Below are 21,590 nucleotides of genomic sequence, written 5' to 3' on the forward strand. Positions count from 1 at the left end.
GGGTTGGTTTGGTGTGGGGGGGGGGGGGGGGGGAGTCTTACTGAAAATGTGCTTTGCAGGGAAAGGTGGAAAGGCAGTGGTGAGACCTGGGGTGGTGCAGAGAAGGCTGTAGAGCAAAATCGCCGGTGGCTCAGCCCTCATCATGACCAAGAGCACTTAGGTGAAGCCTGAGCCTGGTGGGCAAAGACCCACAGAGGGATTGTGAGCTCTAAAGGGCATTTTGTTGGAGCTCACTATAGCTTTATAAATAATTTAGGTGGGTAATGTCTCACTTGAGCCATCCTGCAAGTTAAGTAACTAGCAGCTTGTCTTCTACATCTGTCATGGCTTAACCCCAGCTGAAACCAGGACAACATCAAAAGTGAAGATAGACAGAAGCATGATTTCTTTCCTGTTCTCCTCAATAAAAGGAATATTTTAACCTTCTTCTGACTCCCCCTATCTTTAGAGCATGTTGTAGTATCTAAGCTGTACTACTACATTTATGCCTTCAGGTTACATGCTAACCTTCCTCTCCTCTAATCAATCCAGTACCACTTACATCCATCAGATTATTGGGAAAAGGAAGCTGAGAGGCTGGGTAGAGTTTCTGAGAGTGAGAGTCTTCACAAAAGCTAAAGCCAAAGACAAGCTAAGGCAAAAAAGGAAGAGAAAAACCCTCACAAACCCCAATTCTCCCCAAACAGAAATGCCCCACTGAGGCAGAGCCCAGAAGAAGCCTCCTCCCCACCATCACAGTCCTCTTGCCTAGCCAAGCCTTCCACCGCAAAGGGACAGACTCACAATACAGACCATATCCTGCAGCCTTCAGAAGAAAACTGCACTTGCCCAACAAGTTCGGGGGGACCAGCTGGTGGCTGCACAGATGTTTTAACATCCCTAGCTGACATTTTTCTGTAAGTCAGTAGAATACTAGCACACATCTTCTTTACATTAATCATCCCTAGCACTTAAAACAATACTGCTAGTAAAATAATCTGTGTTTCTGATTATCAGCTTTATCCCATACTTGGTCCTAAGCAGAGCAAAACTCTAAGCCGATGTGAAAACAAGTTCTTTCTTCCATCTGTAATAGGAACAAAGAAATGGCTCCTGTAGCTTGGGCTTTCTTATGAAAGATTTGTACATGCCTGCAGATTATCTTAACAAAAAATTAGGTTTCTACACTACACATATTCTTTATGCTGTCACTTAAGCACCAAATATATTCAACATACAGGATAACTCAGCTGATCATATAGTTAAATCATGCATTGAAGTTTAAGTTTCATTAAGTTAGCTTATGTGTTTCTAGATTATGAAAACAGACACAGAACCTACTCCCTACAAAAAAATTCTCAAGTTCAGTTTATCCTTAAAATAAACCAGTCCAAAAATTCATGCATAAATACTTAAAGCAGCTGAGAAGACCACATTCCAACTACAGTTCCCATCTTACCTTCACCCCTTGCACACTCCAACGCACACCTCACCAGTGCTCTGCCCTCTACTGCTTCCCCAGAGCTCACCCCCTGCAGATAAATGTCCTTGACTTGAAACCACAGCTGTGCCAAATAGAAAAAATTGGGCTACAAGTAGCAGCAGGGGCTGTTTACAGTATATAGATGAAGACCGGCTCCTCACTAGCAATGAGTGGGGAATTTAGAGGCTATTGTAAGATTAAAATCAGCTCTTTCAGGCCCTAGAAGTTACTTGCAGCTAAGACAATGCCAGTGGAATACAGGAACACTGTCCTACTGCTAAACAAATGCAAGGCTGAGGCATTTATCAAAAATAAATGACTTTAGGAAACAAAGACGCTTATTTTTAGCAGACAACTCGTTCCCTGACGAGGCTCCGTTCAGTTCACATAACTTCGCTTTTACCAGTGACTCAGGTTGTTTCATCACCTCCTCGGAGGCTGCTGGCACGCGCGAGGGACTGCTGCTCCCGCGCCTGCCGTCACCCACCTCTCGCACTGCGAATGCTGCAAGGGCGAACGCAGTCTGAGCTGAAAGAGGACCTAAAGAGCTCAGATCCAGCCTCCTCTGCCTCCCCTCCCAGCCTGAGCTTTGCTAAAATATAGAGCATTCCTATCCTGTGCACAACAGGTATCTGTAATTTAAATACATACACACGTACACGCTGCTCTCAAACACATATGCTCTCCTAGGAGAGCTTGCAGCTTTGCAAACCTGCCGATATTTTACAGTGCAATCAAAAGTTTTAAAAACTGCAGTTAGCCAAGTGGAGACATATGCAAGGAGACAGCACAATAATTAGTGAAAAGCAAACTGGATACTTCAGAGTTTAAATTTTCTAGCACATAATTGGTACATAAGAATAATATTTGTTTGTTTACTCTGTATGGGGTCACCTACTGCTTCCACTGAATAAAGCTGTCACTGATTTTAAATGGAATAGGTTTCTGCTGCTTAAACCAATTATTTTCTCACCAGAGATCAGAGCGTCAATAAAAATGAACAAATAAGCCAGTTTCTGATCAGCTGAAATATTGGATATGTGGGATTTTTATCATATTCTTTATTGCAATAAACATAAACAGATATCACATATGCATCAACACTGCCAACTCCTGTAATTTTTCTGAGCATTTCATGACAGCTGATATTTATCTTCATCCACCTGTCTAGAGACCGGGGGCTTCTGGGCCTGGGGGAATTTGTTTTTTTTTATATAAGTACAAGTGCTAACCCTGGGGTTGCAGGAACCACCTGTAAGTTTACATCTGGGGGCTAGGTTACTAGTGAGGGCTTTTTAATCCTGTCAAAGACAATGCAGCTGCTTCACAAGCTACCGTTTTTATAAGCCCAGGCTCCTGCTCTTCTCCTGGTTTGCCCAGGTAAAGCAGCCAGGAGGAAAAGGCTGTTACCCCAGTGACGGGGGCATGCGGCTTGCTATTGTCAATAAATCCAACACAGGTATCAGATGAAAGTGGTCCTTCTGTGTCATTTTAAAGATCTGCTAATCCATATCATATTTCCTATTTTGGTAGCCAGTGATGCGTTCTTAGGGAAAGCACACTGGATGGTCTTTAATGCCCAGTAATAAGACGTTGAGGAGAAAACACGGTGACAAGACAGTTTTGTATCATCCCATATTTAAACAACAGTTCCAAGCACAGGGAAGCCTTTCCTTGTTGTAGAAGCTAGCTCTGTATTTCTGCTGAATTTGGGAGGGTCAAATAAATCACGCGTTATTTGGCACATTGCTGTCAGGGCGTGCAATACACACCAAATAAAACTTCAGCTGCAAAGGCTGAAAATAATTTAAAGGTCTCACTGAAATAATTTTAACAATGCTAGTGAGTGGGCACAGCAATCCTTCTGATCCCATCATCACAAAGAGGTTTACGCATTTTTACTCAGGGCCTTGTGGTGAGTACATGTCAGCTCTAAGGGCTGATGAGCAAGGGCTTGTCAGATGGATTCAGTCTCCTTTGGGGACATATGGGACGTGTCCCTGTCCTGCAGAAGGGGATTGTTTTATATGAGGTTATATCCAGGTGGACGTGTTCAGAACAGCTCAGTAAAAATGTGACTCCTGTACATCCAAACAGCTTTTGGCAAACTGTGTCTTTATGAATTTATCAAACTTGATCTGTCTTTCCAAAGTGGCTGTGTCACTGCATGCCAAGTTAGCGCAGAAGATGATGGAGCGTATTATGACAGGCAAAAAAAACGGACGAGCACTTCAGCATACACATAAGCATCCCCTGGTTTGCATTTTCAGACAGGAGTAAAAGAAAATGCTTTAGATTAAAAATGCAGTGTCTGTTAAAGTCCATAGGCTCCAGCTTGCCTCCCCTCAGCCCTGGCAGCGACATGAACTGGCTCCTACACAACCCGGCCAGGGAGAGGGGAGGGAATGGGCACAGAAATGCACGGTGGAGGTCAGGGTACCCCCCTGTCAGCACAGACCTCCCACCCTGGTCCCACGGAGGGGACACGGTGGGAACAGCCTTTCCTGAAAGGCTCGTGAAGTATCCCTGACTTAGGTCATGCATATTTATGCATTTGGACTTACAGCATTGCAGTCAGAAAACTGATAACCATGCTCTAGCCATGAACGCCATTTACATAAGACATAAGAAATACAAACAATCAAATACCTAATAACCTTACGCAAAGCCGTTTTAAAGGAAATATGATTTTCCCTAACGAAACATTCTTTAACGTTTAACTTAATCTGTTCTCTTCAGTAACTTCATCCCTTGGGAATAAGCGCATTAAAACACTGACGATCTGTACAAGCAAGAAAAGGCATTACAATGCCATTATCAATACAAACCAATTTAAAATGCTTCCAATATTTAGAGAAGAGCTACAGCATGATTCCAAACAAAATCTCTGATCACTTTTTCAAACAATATTTAATCTGTTCTATAGCCACGGCTCTGTAAAAGCTGCATCTGCAAACAAAAAATACAGTGTGTAACTAAAGTTGTCACTACAGCTGAGCAAACACATTCTAGCTAATGTTTTACTTAGTAAATTTCACTTTTTTCTTTTAGGAGTGTGTTCAAAATCAGGTCACAGAACCTGCAAATGTTTTCGTCACTGATATTTTTTCTGGGTTTCCCCATGCAGTGGAGAAACCTGGCAGGGTCAGGTGCAGGAAATTCGGGTACAGGAAAATTTCTCTCTCCCCAAGGTGATGGTTTATGTCACCAAACAGCACGGTGGACACTTGGAATATGATATTGGAATTCGGGTTTGGTTTTATGGCTGTATAACCTAACCAGATGTAGTGATCCTGATTTCAAGGCCTGGTTTGGTTTCAGGCCATCAAGATGCAGGTGGAGCGAAGCGTGGGAAGATCTGCATGGGATGATAAACCCGCAGACACGGCTGGCAGGGAGCAGGCAGGAGGGTGGTGCATGCCTACTGAGGGGACATGGGACATCGTTAGCGAGGAGGAAGCATCCCGGTGCCAGGCTGTGCCAGCAGACAGCTCAGTAACAGCTTCACCCGCATGGAGAAGAGCGGCAGCAAACCCCCATGGTAGAGCAGCCACCGATGCTCAGTCCCATGGGATGTGCCGGGGGGGGACACCCCAAGGTTCCCAGCAGGGAAAAAGAGACGGTGTAAAGCCATAACCTGCTCCCTGCAGCCAGGACCCAGCCACCAGCGGGCGGACCAAGGCCCCACCAGCCTGGAGATCTTCACCGGGCATGGAGAGATGGGGTCATTGCTGCTGTAAACTCCGGGGCCAGAGGGACACCCTCTTCCCATCCCACAGACCAGAGGGGCTGTGGTTTTGAAGTCAATGTTTCAAACACAGCATAAAGTGCAAGAAGTTAATATATCAGAGCTCTTTAATCCCCTCATTCAGAAGCAGCAACACAAACTTTCAAATATTTATGCTTGCGAGGGAGAAGGTGGCAGCCTGGATCAGTGCATTGTGCCTTTTCTCCGTCACTGCTTCACTCCCCATCAGGTAACCAGAGACAAAAAATACATTGTCTAAAGCAAGGAGGCAGCTGCAAGGATGCAATGGAGTCAGCTGCTCTCGTATACAGTGTTGTAATGTTTTCCCATGAAATATTCACTACTCATCCCCACTCGCCCTGTCCCCATTAGTACTTAAGCATCTGAGCAGAGGAGAGGCTGATCCGTGCCCCTCGACGGCGCGGTGCTGGGCAGCCCCGGCACTGCACACAGCCTACCCTTCCCGGGTAGTCCGAGGAAAACCAAATTAGCTCAAACACCTCTGGCTATGGCACAGGCTTCTCGGTCAATGTCATTGGGATAATTATGGAAAATACTAATTATCAGAAATAGGTGGGAGGGCAATTTTTTGCGCTCCAGGGAATCCCAAAAGCGCTTTCTGCATCAACGCGGCTGCCCAAGCAAGAGGGGCCGCGCCAGCCCCATGGGGACGAGACATCTCGCAGCCTTTGGAGATGCACTCCAGCAGCACTCTGGTCTGCGGGCTGCCCAAGTGTCCCTGCAGCCCCCCAGCCAGCCCCTGCCGAACCCTCCAGCCCAGCTGCCACCAAAACCGTTCATATTCTCCACCGTTTCCCAAGAAGCCAAAAAAAAAAGCAACTGAGGGCCCCGAGTGGGGACTTGGTGAGATGGGGTCCCTGGGTGCCTGGTCCCTGCCATGGGAAAGTGCCTCCATGCCATTAGCACTGTGCTCCCAGACCCGCTGCGTTTTAAGGATGGGAACAGTGTCTTCTATATCACTGTGGGCTTTAACGAGCAGTAGGGAGATTTGCACATTTGCATGCAAGAGGAATGAGTAATGGCAGCAGGCACGAGGGAGGAATAAATGAACCTGATTATACCTCCACCTGCAACTGGCGTCTTTGCCCTTATGCCATATGTTTGCATCGTCTTTCGTGGAAACCTCCCCTGCAGCCGATATTGCCAGGATGTACATGTGAAATGCATCAAGGACAGGTAATGGACTAAGATTTATTTTTGCTGGTCCAGTCACCTGATCACAATCAGACCTCAGAAATATGTTCTCCTGTTAGGACTAAGCTGGGTAGTCACTTACTCAATGATTTAACCCTTGGGAAATGTTGTTTTCCCCAATCTAAAGATCTCAAATACCTACAGCTTCTTTCAAATGCAGGAGGCACTGGGACTCTCCTGCTTTCTGGACTGAGCTCTAGATTAAACACCAACACCACAGACTGGCTCAAGCTTCCCTGTGACCAGCTGCACACAGCAAACACTCCTGCCGAGAAGGAAGATCAACAAGCCACGTCAAACCTCATCCCTCCGAGGAGACGCTACCAACTGCAGCCCCCAGTAGACATGAAGCCAAAGCAGAATCAAGGTTGGCACCCAGGAGACTTGCCTGAAACATATGCTCACAGGTCCTTCCCCTGGGTATGTGACATGGGGCAGGAGAAACAGTACGGAAAATGTACGCAGGTGCTTTATGCAAAACACTGGTATCTTTGCAAGGTGTAAAATATTCAGGTGGACATTAATAATTTTTAGCAGTAGACATTTTTTCTATAAAAGATTAAATAAGCTTATAAATTATGATGAAAACAGAACCCTGTGTTTCACGACAGGATTAGATAGCAAGTCTCAGATCCTTACTGGCGTAAAAGTGGGGTCAATCTGGATTGACTCCAGTGCAACCAAGACCAGAAACCCGCCCTAGCATCCTCGGTCACACCAGGTGTACGCGGCCCATTCAGCGCTCCCCGCCTGCACCAGCCCTGCCTCGGGACTAATTGCCACGGGAGATTTCGGAGCGGCTGCCACCCCGCGAGCCCAGCACGGGACCTGCTCGCCCCAGGGATGGGTCGGCTTTCCCCTGGGGCGGGCTGGGCTGAGCACTCAGCACCGGCACCGCTGCAAAGCTCCGGTCTGCAACCCTGCCAGGCAGGTCCTCCTCCCTGCACCTCTCAAGGAGAGCAGGAACAGGTCTAAGGGGACATAAAAGGGCCACCGGGAAGGAAACAGTAAATCGAGAGAAAGAGGAGTTTTAGGCAGAAATTGGGCTGTTTTCAGTCTAAAGTTACAAGGAAAAGAGATTCTGAGAAGACTGGCACATGTGCACAGACACACACATACATGCATGCACACGCGCACAGGGAAAGAAAAATGACAAGTAGAGCAATAATAACAATAGTCAAAAAGTAATTTGTACTTAACCTGTTCAAAATAAAAATAACTAGTGTACAAGTTCACTCCTTGGACCATCTGCATCTCATAAGCATAAGTTAAAATCCTGACACCATCTGTTCAATTGGAATTTTAATACTGTACCAATATGCCAAATCACAATTATGCTAGCAAGGACAGCAGCCTCCTCATTTACCAAACAACTTACTGCCGTACTTTAATGAGACGGGGAATGAAAAGCAGCCAACTTGGAGCAAAATGAAACCGGGTGCTTATTGCTCACCCCAGGGTGGGGGAAACAGGCCCGGGCCATCAGTGACCTCCGGGAGCTGCCCTCACAGCCCTAACAGAAAAAGGCGGTTGGAGTAGGACATCTGAAGACTAAAAAATAAACAGAAAAAATTCTCTGGGTTCTCGTGGAATATATTTTGTTCTCTACAATGCAGCGCGTTTGCTGTACTGCAGAGTTGGCAGCCCCAACGAAGCCCTTCCAGAAGAGAGATCCATCACTGCCGTGATGAGGTTCAAGTCCCCTGACACTACCCCAACACCCTTCGTCGGGCCACGGCGGTGGACTGGACTGTCTGGTCTGGTCCTTCTGCACCTCATCAGGCATCAGCCACAGTCATCTCTGTTACTTCTGTTTGTCTCTGCGATGGAGCAAAGAGGAGACGCTGAGATCCCAGAAAGACCCAGAGTGGTTGGTATGGTGAATTCAGGGATGAGTTTTAATTCAATGGCAAAAAAGTGTCTTGCGAAGTGTCTAAAAAAACCTACCTTGCTAAATTAGCCTAGCGAGATTTATGCCATCTTTTAATTAATTATTACTAGAGAGGCTGTTGAAAGCCTTCGCATATTTTTTATTGGTCCTAGTGGGAAAAAATCTATTTTAAAATGGAAATTAATATAATATCTGCCCAGCCTTCTTCAGTGATTTTTTTTTTTTTTTGCTTAGCAATATTGTAGAGTTACAAACCATACATCACGTCCTGTGCTTCTTAGGATCAATTTCTTCAAGAAAGAAAAACAGAAATGTGTTCCCTTACCACTGCAGGATATAAAGCAAATGAAACTGAGGGAGGGGAGGAAGGCAAAACACTGTCAAGCAAGTAAATCTTAAAGACGTAGCACATATCCATTTTTTCCTGATCAATGGAACTACGTAGGCATGTTCACAAAATTTAATTAAGTTCTGTTCCCCAAGAAATCTATGTGCAATGTTTCCCTGCAATTATTTATTTACTATCTGCCATGTAGCTTTTAGCTTTCATCCAGAAAATGATTGGTTTCCGCTGCATTTTCATCAGCAGGCGCACAGTAGAGAGGCTGCTTCCCAAACGGTTTGTGGGAAGGTTTGCTCTTCTTTTGCTGTCTGTAGGTTGACTGTCTTATTGCAAAGAAAAGCTATTAATGTATTTAGATGCACTTCAAGTACAATGCCGTCTGTATGAAAGCCACTAGGAAAAGTTGGAAAAGAAATGTACAAATGAACAAAATTCAGTTCCGCTGCCAGCAGCTATGAATGCGGGAGCCGTGACTGTGGCCTGTTGGCCTCCAGACTTGGTTTGATCCCAAGTCTGTTGCTGTTGTTGCTGGATTGCAAATACACAAACTCAAATCTCTGTGCTACCGCAGCAAACTTATCTGGGCATGGCACAGTGTGCAACACCCAGTCAAAGGGGATGGAAAACATCTCACGGCCAGGGAACAGTGCAGCCTCAGACAGGAGGTCTGAATCTCTTGGCTTATCTGTTGAAATCAAAGAGACTGCAGAGATGCCCAGGAAGAGGCAGACGAATCAGTCATCCTGCCCACACGAACAGGACTTGGCTGCTAATGTGCCACGTGCTTTGTACCAGACTGACTGGAAACACGTGGGCTGCTGTTAGAGAAGAAAGAATGCAATTATTAAGAGTTTCAAATGGATCATCATCTCCAGTCCTTCGAGTTTTGGCACAGGAAAGGTTATTCTGACTTCTTAAACCCAGAAAATCTCTATAAAGTAAATACTGACGCTTCCTAGGTACAAGTCAAGTATTTTGAAGATTTAAAAGTGGAAGTAAGTTAGAGCAGGGTTTGATTCTCCCTATTACTGACCTCCAATAGGTCTGCCAGTCTCAACGGGATGCAGGCTACCATATGCTGCCTAATCCCACACCTGGGAAATTTTGTTTTATTTTTATAATGGGAGGTGGACTCATTTGTATTCATTGCCCATTCTGCAAAAAAAAAAAAAAAAGAAAAAAAATCCAAACCAACTTACAGATATAAAACAGGAAAAAAACTAGTTGTGACATCCATTTCTATTTTAAGTCCAAATAGTGTGACAATACTGTCCTTCTGGAAGTTATTTTATTTATTTATTTATTTCTATCATGAAGGACATCAAAACCCCTGCACAGAACAAATACTATTGCTACTAAATGTTCATCTTTGCAATAACATGTGAAAATGTTCTGAAATCAGAAGCACCCTCATTTGGGTTGGAAGAGGTGAACTGGCCTTAGCAAAAAGCCCACCTGGGGGCTGCAGCGGAGGAGCAGGGTGGGACCTGGTCTCTCCCCAGCAGTGCGGATGTCACCGAGTTGTGGAAATTCTTCCCACAGACCAAACTTAAACCAACTTTTCAATCCCTCTGCAAGAAATGGTGTCTTTTGACTTCTGCCTTCACCTACAGGGCTCTTTAAAGCAGCAGATTCTTTAATCAAATCCTTACTGGTGAAAGCATTTTTATCAGCATCCTTATTTAAATATTCTTTGTCTACTTAAAGTAAGGCAGACTAGCTTTCTATCTGCAGACTCTAAATTGAAGGAAGGGAATGCTTTAATCCTCACGTAATATAAGTGCATTGACTTGAAAGAATAGAGGATTCGTTCTCTTGAATGCTCACAAATGAATGAAATCAAGAACACCTAGAAACTACTCTTCCCCCAGCTAGGAAACACATGCTTTTGCATCTTGATAATTGTGGCTTCACTGGGGAAAGTAAAGACACCCTTGGGCTGCACGTGGTTTAGGTTAAACAACATCCAAGGGAATGAAAGAATTTATTCGAGCCATGGATACAAAACCTCTCTAACCTACAAGTCTTGTGGTTTAAGAGGTGATGACAGGATTGAAAGTCATTCTATCCAATACTGGCAGGAATGACAAAGAGGTAAATCAGTCAGAGAAAAGCGCTCAGGTTATAGCATGTCACGATCAAATTAATGAGACAAAAGGAACCCAACTTTCAAGAAATTGTCAGCAGCATGTTTCCGATAGTGACCTCTCAAGAAAGCACAGCTGTACTTAAATAAAATACATTGAATATATTTGCTATGTCAAACAGTGAGATATCTTCCATAGCAAACCTTTCTAATTAGCCAAACCACATGGGAGCATACACTTTTGTCAGAGTAAGAAGCAGTACAGGGATAATGCGCTGCAGAAATGCTTGGCCAGATCTTTAGCTGTCGTAGCTGGTGTGGCTCTACTGGGCTTAGCAGAGCTGTCATTAAACTGAGCTCTTCATATTTACTCTTCTGTCTATAAATATAACATTGAGAACAAATATTAATAATGCTAATAGATAATATAATAAATAGTATATTTATGCATAAAAATTATATTACCACTGACCACTATTGGCCCATTAATTCAGAAATAGAATTCCCGCTTTAATTCTGCAAGAGGACAGTGGTAATTTTTTGTCCCCACAATTATGCTGCAACATTGTACCCAAAGAAAAGACCAGGTACCCTCCTGAGGACCAGCTCCCTGTACTGACTTTGATGATCACCTAAAAACTAAGTAAACCAAAGAAAACCAAAGCCAACATACTTTTAAAAAAATCAGCAACTAATCAAATTCTTCCTTATTGATTTTTGCTTGTTATAAGCAAAGAGGTTTTAGATCTTCAGTGAAGCATCTCTTGTTTTTTCAGAAGCCCCAGTCTTCTGCACTGATGCCCAGCCTACGCTCATTTGCCATATGACAACACACTAAGGCAACGACATTGCAGGAGAATATTCTGTTCAAATTTTATATGAAAGCATCCATTATCGATACAGGTGTTATATTCAGTTTAAGTGATGACCAGTAATCACATTTTCATATGAGCATGCAAATTGTAAATTTGCAAAAAAGGCATCTTCACTTCCCAGTCTTGGGATTACCCTCTGCAATCCTTCTGGTCCTTTGTGGAACAAAACATTGGACTTTCCCACACTACCAGTGAAAACTCTGAGCTGAGAAAAATTCGGTAAAATTCCCTTTGTAGGAGCACAAATAAACATTTTTTCAAGCTCTCTGATGGCATGCTTTTTGCTCACTCAAGCTTTGCTCTGAGTTTTTGGCTTTGAGAATATTTAAAGTGCAAAATTCAGTCAAAATCAGCACATTCCATGGGGTTCTATTTCAGCCTGCTTTAATTCTGCTGTAAAAACATACTCTCATTCAGTTTGATGGAAATTCAGTCTGAAGTCTTGAAACAAGTCTCCAAATTATGCAGAGAGAGAATTTTTTCTTTAAATTTGGCTTGCAGGCCCTGGCCAAAGACTAATGCCCGAACAGCAGCCCTGGGTCTCCATTCCCACCTGCAGTCCAAGCTCAGAGCAAGGAGAAGAGCATCCCTCGGGCTGCTGTTCCCTCCAACGTAATTCTGTTCTTCTAGAAGCGCACACCAAAACTCGGGTTCATTTTCCTGCTTGAAATTAAAGGTTTGGGGATGTTGTAGTCTTTTTTCAACAAACTCCAGAGCCCCGTGTCCGGAGCACAGCTACAGAGATTTTCATATGCAGACTTGAAGGAGTTTGTTTTCCAGGTTTTCAGGATGGATTGCAAACCAGCATGGCCAACGTTTTCTTCACTATGTTTTCGGTAGAGAAATTTTTTTAGCTGCCTTAGTAGCTAATCAATGAGCTCCTATAAATCGCTAATCACTTTGTTAGTAGATTCAGAAGAAGCACTGGAAAATTTTTAACACTAGTGATTTATGAACCAGCTTCCTAAGTCCAACCAGTTATTACAGCTGCAGAGTGCTCACACCAACATTGGGCTTATGGATGGAAATGCACTTTACACAACTGATAGTCAATAGAAAGTGGTCAACAGGGTCACACTCTAATTGAACAGTTTATATTTATGGGTATTTCAACAGAGGTTATACCCAGCTATTGAAATGTAAAAAGTATTTGCACAATTCTACACTTCTCGCTTTCTTTTAAACGTTATTAGAAAACTAATATAACAAGCTAATTTGGGAAGACTATGGAACAGCCTACACAGTACTCTGATGCCCAGTATACTGCTGTTCGTTCTCTATTTTATTTACCCAGATCCTACGAACAGAGGTAAAACTGGGGGTCACTCATTCCAAAAGAAAAGTCCAAAGCTCTTAGGAAGGTCTTAGTAAGGGCCATTAGCACAGAAATAAATACCAGCCTCCTACACTGGACCAGTGAAGGGAGACGTTATCTTATGCACTAAGCTTTTAAATGCATATTCATATTTAGACCTGAATCTTTGTGGACTTAAGAGGCATTGCAGGTGTTCAGCACTTCCCAAATGATCAAAATAACATGCTCCCTTACATCGTCAGATTTGAAGCTTGAGCTCCAATGTTCCTTAAGCACTTGGGTTAACATTAGGAGGCATAATAAGGGCAGCAATGTTTTACTGTATTCCAGTATTAACTTGAGCACGCCTTCTGAAAGTAGTGGGGGAAATCACTCGAGCAGGATCCTTTGGACTGGCCACCTCATTCGCCATTACGCTTTAGTGACAAGTTCAAGCAATTCCTCCAAGTCTAACTCACTTCAGCCTATTTTCTTCCTTTACAAAAAATATGGGTTTGAGCAAGTTTCATAAAAGGTTATTCTTGCTCTTTGCAAAGACATAATTTAGATTTTGCTTCTTGTCTCTGTATTTACTGTATGTTAGCCTTGAACTTGAAAAGCTGAAAAAAAAGGAGAAGAAACTGAGAAAATGTTGTGGTTACAAATTTAAACAAATCCAGGATGGCTGGAAAGAAAAAAACCCAACCTGCTGCAAGGAAGTGTTTGTCTGTGTGTACAATATGTTGCTGATATTCATTGAATGGCAAATATCTGTGTTGTGTTTTCTTATTTACACTCCTTTGCTCTTTCAGATTTTGTTTTCATAAGAACCACAACTACATTTCAGCAAATTTTAGAAAGGACAGACCTCACCAGGCTGAATAAAGCTGCAGAAAACCGGCTGGTGGGAGCCATTCCACGCCGCTCCGCACAGAGCAGCCCTGGGACACTGGGTCACTTCCACTCGTAATTCTCCCGTCCCAAGGCAACAGGCCAGGCATTCCCTGTTTCCACACCTCCCTGGGACACCCGTGGGGGAATATCTCACTGGCACACGTCTACTTTTATTACAGCAAACCCCTCCTCTGATCAGTCTACCGAAACAGTGCTCTGGGACCTCATGCGCACTGTTCCTGGAAAACATCCAGCTCAAGACTGCAGTTTAAAATACACTGATTTTTTTTTTTCCCCCCTCTAAGTGCCAGCCCTCCCTGGTTAATCCTTTAGTCATTACAGTCTGTTTCTGGATCACAGAGCAGCAGCAGGCATGCAAGCCTGACAGGTGAGGTTGTGCCTCCAGTCCATACCTGTTGGTCCTGCCGCAGCAGAAGTGGTGGCTGGGGGCAGCGAGGATGCGACCGCAGCCTGCGCCCGTGGCCAGGCCCTCACTTCACCGAACCCTGCGCAAATATTTCCACCGCCTCCCCAATACCTGCACCGCACGAAGCACACACAGCCCTCCTGACAGCTTGGAAAAAGAGGGATGCAAACACCAGACTGAAACCCACTCAACAACTTCTTTGGGCAGTGCTGGTTTTGTCTCCTGAACTCACAAACCCCCTTCCACTGCAGAGGCCAGCACGGACATGGGACAGAGGGACAGGGACTTTGCTTTGCAGGAAATCTGCCTAGCTGCTGCGCGGGTGACAGCGGGAGGATTTGCATTGCCCAGTGGTATTTTGGAGCAGCAAGGTTACAGACCTGTATAATCATGCTAAACATCTATCTCAAACATTCAAGTCGAGGAAGATCATAACCAAAGGGCTATGAAACAACCAGCCGTGCCGTAAAACCTGGGTAGAGACAAAGGCCAGTACCCAAAAGCCATCCTTGCCGGTTCCTGAACATCACTATCCGTACATTGTTAGAATGAACTCTGAGTCCTATATCCAACCAACATTTTTACCAATTTTTACTTCAGTTATCCATTAAGCTGGAGATTTTTAGTCTGATCTAACAGTCAGATTTGACACTATTGGTTTCTAATAAATTATAGCATTTTTCATCTATGGAATAACTCTTATCAAACCAACAAAATCTACAGGCTTTTCGGTCTGCCATGACAAACTAGGAAAAAATCAACCATCACTCAAGTCTGACCAAAAAAGCTCAGAGCAAGGTCCTTCTGACATGAATATGCTAGCAGACTTGGCTGACTACAGCCCTACCGCCTGCAGACGAGCATCCTTCTGAGAGAGAATTTTGTTTGGCAAGACGGACCAGACTCACTGATGATGACAATAAATTACCTGCAAACAGAAACATCTCTTGTCAACAGGAGAGGAAGCTTGCATTATTCATTGGATTAGACTTTGTTATCTTTTGGGACATTTTGATCTTCACTGATTTAAAACTAGACAGAACCAACTACTAGAACATAGAACGGTATCAGTTTAAAGAGAGGGGGAACTGGTGATATTCTAGCAAGTGAAAAGCACACTCAGCCTGCATCGTCTTGAAAGAGTAAGGTGAGAAGGCCAAAATTTACAACTGTCCCTAGAGCAAGTAGAGGCAGCATATGTCCTTCAGGAGCAAGAGCCTTGTTAATTAATTTTTGGCTTTCAGAGCTACAGTGCCAGGAGTGTCTCACATCTTTGAACATCTGCAGGTGCTTGAGCTGCTCCGCATGTGCAGATGTGAACTGGCCAGGGCAAGGCAAGGCTTAAGCAAATCAGGCCACTGTCCTGATTTTCTCATGCTTGCTCAGACTTTGAAGCACGGCCTTAGGAAGCGGGGACAGCCATCTGTCTAAATCCCCATATTCTCTTCTGCTAGTGAACTTGAAGGAGCATATGTCAACCCCTCTCCACCTGCTTGTTGCAGGAAAACATTTGGGTTAAACTGAAGGCTTGACGTATCTAACGAATTATCCCTCACCGTGTCTTGGTGTAGTTGTCAGTACCCACATCTTTTCCCTAGTTCTTTCTCTCCAGATTGTGTGTGAATTTTCTCTCCTTTTCCTCCATCTGTACTTCTTCTATATTTGCTCCTTTTTGCCTAGTAGCTCTCATCTGCCCCCGCTTTATTGCTCCAGCTGAGCAGAGGGCAACCTGCTTGTCGTGGTGCTGACTGCGCTCCTTGTTGGTGCTACCCACAGCTGTGCTGGGAGCCACGAGAGTAAAAGCAAAGGGTTTGATGTGATATATTAGAGTTAAGATCTCCCCTCTGTACTGTGAACAGTTCTGAGAGCCTATTGCAGTCTCAGCCACTGACAAGCAGAGAGAGAAGGGATGTGGCATCAGGGTTTTGGGGGCAATAGCAATATGCAGACAGGGGCTGCCATGCAGTTTCTCCCCAGCCCATCCCACTGCCATGTCACTCGGTTCCTAGCTGCTCGGCAGACACATGCATGCAGCCTGCCATGTCGCTGATCTGAAGCTAAAGCCTTCTCTGTTTCCAACCTGTTATTTCGCTCTTCTGGCAATCACAACATCCACGTGCAGGACTGTCACCCTCAGTCCTGGCAATGCTGCAAGATTGGAGCGAGGCAAAAAGAGCTGGTTTGTAAGTTATTGGAGGTGGTGAAAAAGAGCGTGCTGCTGCCGCTGTGAAGTCAGGAATGGGGCCAGGCTACAAAAGGCTGAGCCAGCCCATATGGTTTAACACCCCTCACCCCCGCCACAACATTTACCAGATGTTCCAAGTGCACATTTTTGATTCATCCCATCGTAAAGGTTGAAAACATTTAAAAATTAAGATCCAAGCACAGGCTAACACCCTCTTCAAAAATGAGAGTGTTTGGAGATGAGGTTTTACTTTAAGAGAGATCATCAAAACAACAGGGGGGTGGAACCCACAAAATGGTTCAAGTCAGAAATCCAACCTTAGCCGGTATAAAATTTAAGTAAACGTCTTTGACGTAAGAGAAACTGGATGGAGAGAAAATGCCTGAGCAGAACCTCACCTCCTTTCCTCAACTCATCCTCCACCTGTGAGCAGGAGCCAGGCTGTGACTCCTGCCTACCCACCACGCAGGAACTGCGTTTCAAAGAATTGTTTAATTATGGCTCTAATGTATTAACATAGTCTGTCTCCAAACCTTCCTTTGCATCGGCCTATTTGAAACTGGAGTGGAGCCCAGCCGCGCTCCGAGGATTGCACTGTCATCCCAAGTGCCGGCTTTGCAGCCCATCTTGCCACCCACTCAGCAAAGCAGCTGCAGGTTTGCTGTACTGGACGCTTTCTGCATGCCCTGCATTTCGGGAAAACCTCCTCCACAGAGAACATGAATCTCCCATTAGCCTTAATAGCACCTGAATTTGAACAACGGGAGAAAACGTCATACAATATTAATGGTGCAATTCTGTTAATAGCACACACTGTACCCATGTGAGTAGCTGTGCAGTTTACACCCTCTTCGGTCCAGCTGATCTACTTTCAAAAGGATTTGCACAGGAAGAATGTTCTTTATCTTCTTGCCAACCACAGGCATTTACCTTCTGAGCAGTATTTGGAGCACACAATGTATTTGGTGTATCAAAAAAAAATATTCCTCCCTCTATCCTTCCTCCTTTGGAAATAAGCATCCTTTCCCAGCTCTGAAGAGTCCAACTGTGCATTTCACAGGATCTACTAAGCAGCTCTGCAAAGACCACCTCCGCATCTACCTAACCAGTTGTATTAGACACCTCCCATGTTTAGGCCCATTAACCTGATCACAACGGCTTGATGAATTAATGCTTATATAGACACAGTTGGCAGCTTCTAATTAAATAATTATGGCTAAGCAGCTGCAGAGAAGTTGTAATGCTCCACTGGAAAGCCAGATGTCAATTTTATTGGTCCTCAAAGTTTCAAATGAAATGATTTAGTGAAATTTGGGAAGGCAGTTCTTTTGCTCCAGATGAATTCTGTAGATACCGTGCCTGCTCTCAGGTTGACTGGCTGCAGCCAGACCCCAAGCACGCAGCCAGAGAACCTCTGCAGCCCACCAGCAGCTCTTATCGCAGCAAGCAGCAAATGGCACAGAGCCTAACAGAACGATTCGGATTGAGATAGAGGAGAGTGGTTTGGCATCACGGTCACTGCTTTAGCTTTTACCTAGGGAAGGACCCTTTGAAAAATCCATCTCTGAAACCGTATCAGTGTCAAAAATCCACAAAACTGATATGAGCCAAACGCAAAGCCTGTTGAACTGGGTAAGAGTCTTTCCAGGAACTTTCATTGGACTGGGCTTTCCCTGCACTGATGAGAGAAGATTTTGTGGCACCTACTCGAGTTTCACTCTCCAAAATTTCTAAGGTCCCTCTCATCTCAGTACCTAACCCTAGCTGTAGTGATGCGGAAGCAATGAGCAATCCTTGACAGTAAAAATTTGAGTAATATGAAAATCAGGAGTCTGTGTTTGCTAAGTCATGCAAAAGCTACGTTCATCCTCTCTTCAATTAGGAAACCATTGTGCCTATAAGGAACTTAGATTTTTTTCTGATTTTAAATATAAATGCAAACACAATTTATTCTAATCCATTCCTATAACTACACTAATTCTCCTTGTATAACTTGTACAAGACACTATGATTTCAAACAGAAGAAGCCTAATAATAGAAATCATCCATCCCTGTCAGAATATAAGCGGATCCATGACCTTAGAACCATTTTGCTAAGAAATCCAGCTAGAGAACTAATTTTAAGTAAATCTATGCATGTCAAAAATACAGATGGCTTTTCAGGATGCTGACTTAGGCATCATTACATAAGCAGATTAGGGCTGCCTGTTGAGCCCAGACACAAGAGTAGATGGCGCTGAATCTAGTATTACACACAAACTATTCACTTCCCGATACATCTTTCATCTAAAACTTTTGTCAGCTCTCCACGCTACTGAGCCTGCTAACTGTAAGCACCGCACACAGCGCAGCAGGTCTGCCAGCAAAGCATCATCCTGCTCTAAACCCTACTGCCCAAAGCAGCAGCTGGCTAAAGCCCATTTCTACAAATGGACTGGGGAAATGTTCCATCCTTCACCCTTTTGAAATGAAAATGGAGGAAAACAGCCTCACGAACCTCTCAAATATTTAAGCACAGCAGTTGTGGAATGATTTTCTGATACAGAATTATAGAATCAAAATTACCCTTGTGTTACCATTGGTAACGGTGCCTCTACCTGAATATCAGCTTAGAAAGTTAATGAGCTTGCTAGAGCTATCAGCTAAAATTACCACAACAGTATGTGATCTGATGTGATTGCGGTAAGCAGGGCAGATTCTTCTCATTATGAGGGTAGTTTGTTTTCAATAGGCATGTTGCATAACAAGGCACAGCAACTTGCCTCTCTCTGCTCTGAGCCCTCATTTCAGAGCACATCAGCTGGCTCCGAGCAGACCCCCTGTTGAAAAGCAGCCAGAGGGACAGGATTTTGTTTTCCCTTCCCTGCGTGTAAGTGTGTCAGGTTTGTTGACAGATGGCTTGGCTGACTGTGCTTGACTATTATCAAGCAGCTATTACCTTTGCAAATTGAATCCCATTTGAAGATTTTCTGTAATTAAATCTGCAGTGTGTTTGCAAGGCTTATATTGCATCCCGCACGTACTCGGGAAGCGTGCAAGGCAGTCAGATGGCTGATGTACACAGCCAGAGACATCAGCATCCTCCAGCCATGGGGATGGGCAGCTTTTGGCAGTCTGTGCTGCCACCTAGCCAAGACCAAGCCATTGAGTTCAGCCTTGCTTTACGTTTCGAAAGCTTAAACTGAACCGTATCCCCCCGGATCTAAAGAAAGCCTTAGTCGGCGGCAGACACGAGGAAATTTGTGCTCTTTGTGCTTTGAGAATTGTACAGTCAACGGAAGAGAGCAGCTTAAAACAGGTAGTTGCAGTTCGCTCAGAAGTGTCTTGTACTTACGGTAGAAGACATATTCAGTGTAGCTGGACCAGACCTTGTCGTCTGTGTACTGGTTGACAAAGGAAGCCGTCACCGAGGAGTTACAGGCCACCATGTGGAATCCACACTCGGACAACATGTCGAAAGCCCTCTCTAGGTGCTTGAACTTGAGATAAAACCTGGAGGTGTACCTTTCTGGAGCCCTGTCTGGGTCTCTGCTTTCATTCAGACTTTCTCCAAAGACCTCTTTGACCAGAGCAATCCTTCCACAAACCAAAATCCTTGGGACTCTCCTGAATTTGGCATCTGCTTGGCTCTCCCTGCCAATAGTGCACGACCCCCGGTACCCGATGGTAATGAATCCCCACTTCCGATCAGGCGGTAAGAGCGATGAGGGTGGGCATATTCTCGTGTCACTGCCTTGGGAGACCTCTTCATAGTCACTGTGGCAATAATCATCGGGGCTTTGCTTGTTGTCATCAGGAGTCAGGAGTTTGACCAAGTCCGGGAGCTGGAAGTACTCAGCCTCCCTCTTGAGCCTTCCCTTCTCTGGGAAGTGGTCAGGCAGAACCACTTGCTTGTCCCTGAGATAGTCCAGAATATAGCGGAAGAGGAAACCATCTCTGTCGATGAAGAATCTTCCCTTGGAGTCCTTGGCCAGATCGTTGGCTGTCTCTCTCTTTGGGGTGAACATTTTCCACAGCAGGGAGTGAGGGGTACCAACCAAGGTGGAGTGGCGAGTGAAGTAAACCTGGCCGCCCACGTTTAGCTCCACTACCTCCGGGAAGGAGTGCAGCCCAGTCCCCTGCTCTCGAGAAGGAAGGTAAGTCCTGCAGTTGCCACTTAGAGCCATTGTACTTTAAAACAGCAGCACGAAGCAGCAGGACTATCAATCACAGCAAAGTGTAGAATAAGGCTCCCAACATTAAGGAGAAACAGGGGGGAAAGGGGAAGTGAGAAAAGAAAAATAGCCAAAAGGTTTGCTTAAAAGAAATCTGAACTGTCCATGAGTGACAGTGTGGCAGAAGTGGCTTATACCCTAAGTCAGAGGGGCTGGAGAGCAATCGCTTCATGAAATGCAATCACATCATTAGATCTTCCAACAAAGCCATCAAAATCAAGGTCAAGCCAAGCCTATGGTCATTCACAGGTCTGTCGAAAGGGAAAACAAAATAAGACACAAATTATTCTTTTAAGCAGAGAAAAGCAGATCAGTTTAGAAAGCCGAGCTAGATCTCCTGCTAAATAGGTCTATTTTTTTGCAAGTTCTATGCTTCTTTTTCACAAGTACCAATCAATGGAAGGACTACATACGACTCCACCGTTTAAAAGAAAATACACACTTCATCTTTAAAGAAACATCTAATTTAGACATGCACACGAGGGAACAAGAACAGCGAGTCTTACCTTGGTTACAATTAATGCATAGCTCTTGTAAAGGAAAGCAAAATTTCAAGACACTCGGAACATGCACACAGGCACACAGAGTCCAGTTAGTATGAAATCCGACCCCCGCAACGGACAGCAAAGGCAAGAGAAGTGCTCGGAGCAACATCCGTGTAGATCTCAAGAGTTAAACCGAGTCACAGGAAAGTTAACCGTGGCAGGTGACGAGAGAAACCAATACACACAGCGCGATGGGGGAGAAGGAGAAGAAAAAAAGAAAAAAAAAAAAAGCCGCAACAACCCCCCCGAATGAATCCGGCCGGGCTCAGTGAGGGCGGGCAGGGCAGCGCGGGGGGCGCGCCGTTTCGGCTGGCTCAGATGACTTGCAGAAACCCCGCAGCCTGCGCTAAGGGCTGGCGGGCTCCGGCGGCTCCCGCGGCGGCAGCCAGCCGGGCAGCGCGGCCGGCGGCG

General features: G+C 44.8%; 1 protein-coding gene across 1 annotated transcript in view; it reads right to left on the reverse strand.

Moving 5' to 3' along the window:
* KCTD16 (potassium channel tetramerization domain containing 16) overlaps positions 1–20,586 on the reverse strand; it is a 78,776-nt gene extending 58,190 nt beyond the window's left edge. The window contains exon 1 of the mRNA XM_010578787.1: positions 19,755–20,586. Coding sequence (XP_010577089.1) covers positions 19,755–20,586 — 832 coding nt within the window. The remainder of the gene's footprint in view (positions 1–19,754) is intronic.
* Between the last annotated feature and the right edge of the window lie 1,004 nt (positions 20,587–21,590).

The sequence above is a fragment of the Haliaeetus leucocephalus genome, unplaced genomic scaffold (genome assembly GCF_000737465.1).
Source record: "Haliaeetus leucocephalus isolate CR32 unplaced genomic scaffold, Haliaeetus_leucocephalus-4.0 Scaffold656, whole genome shotgun sequence".
Classification (NCBI taxonomy): Eukaryota; Metazoa; Chordata; class Aves; order Accipitriformes; family Accipitridae; genus Haliaeetus; species Haliaeetus leucocephalus.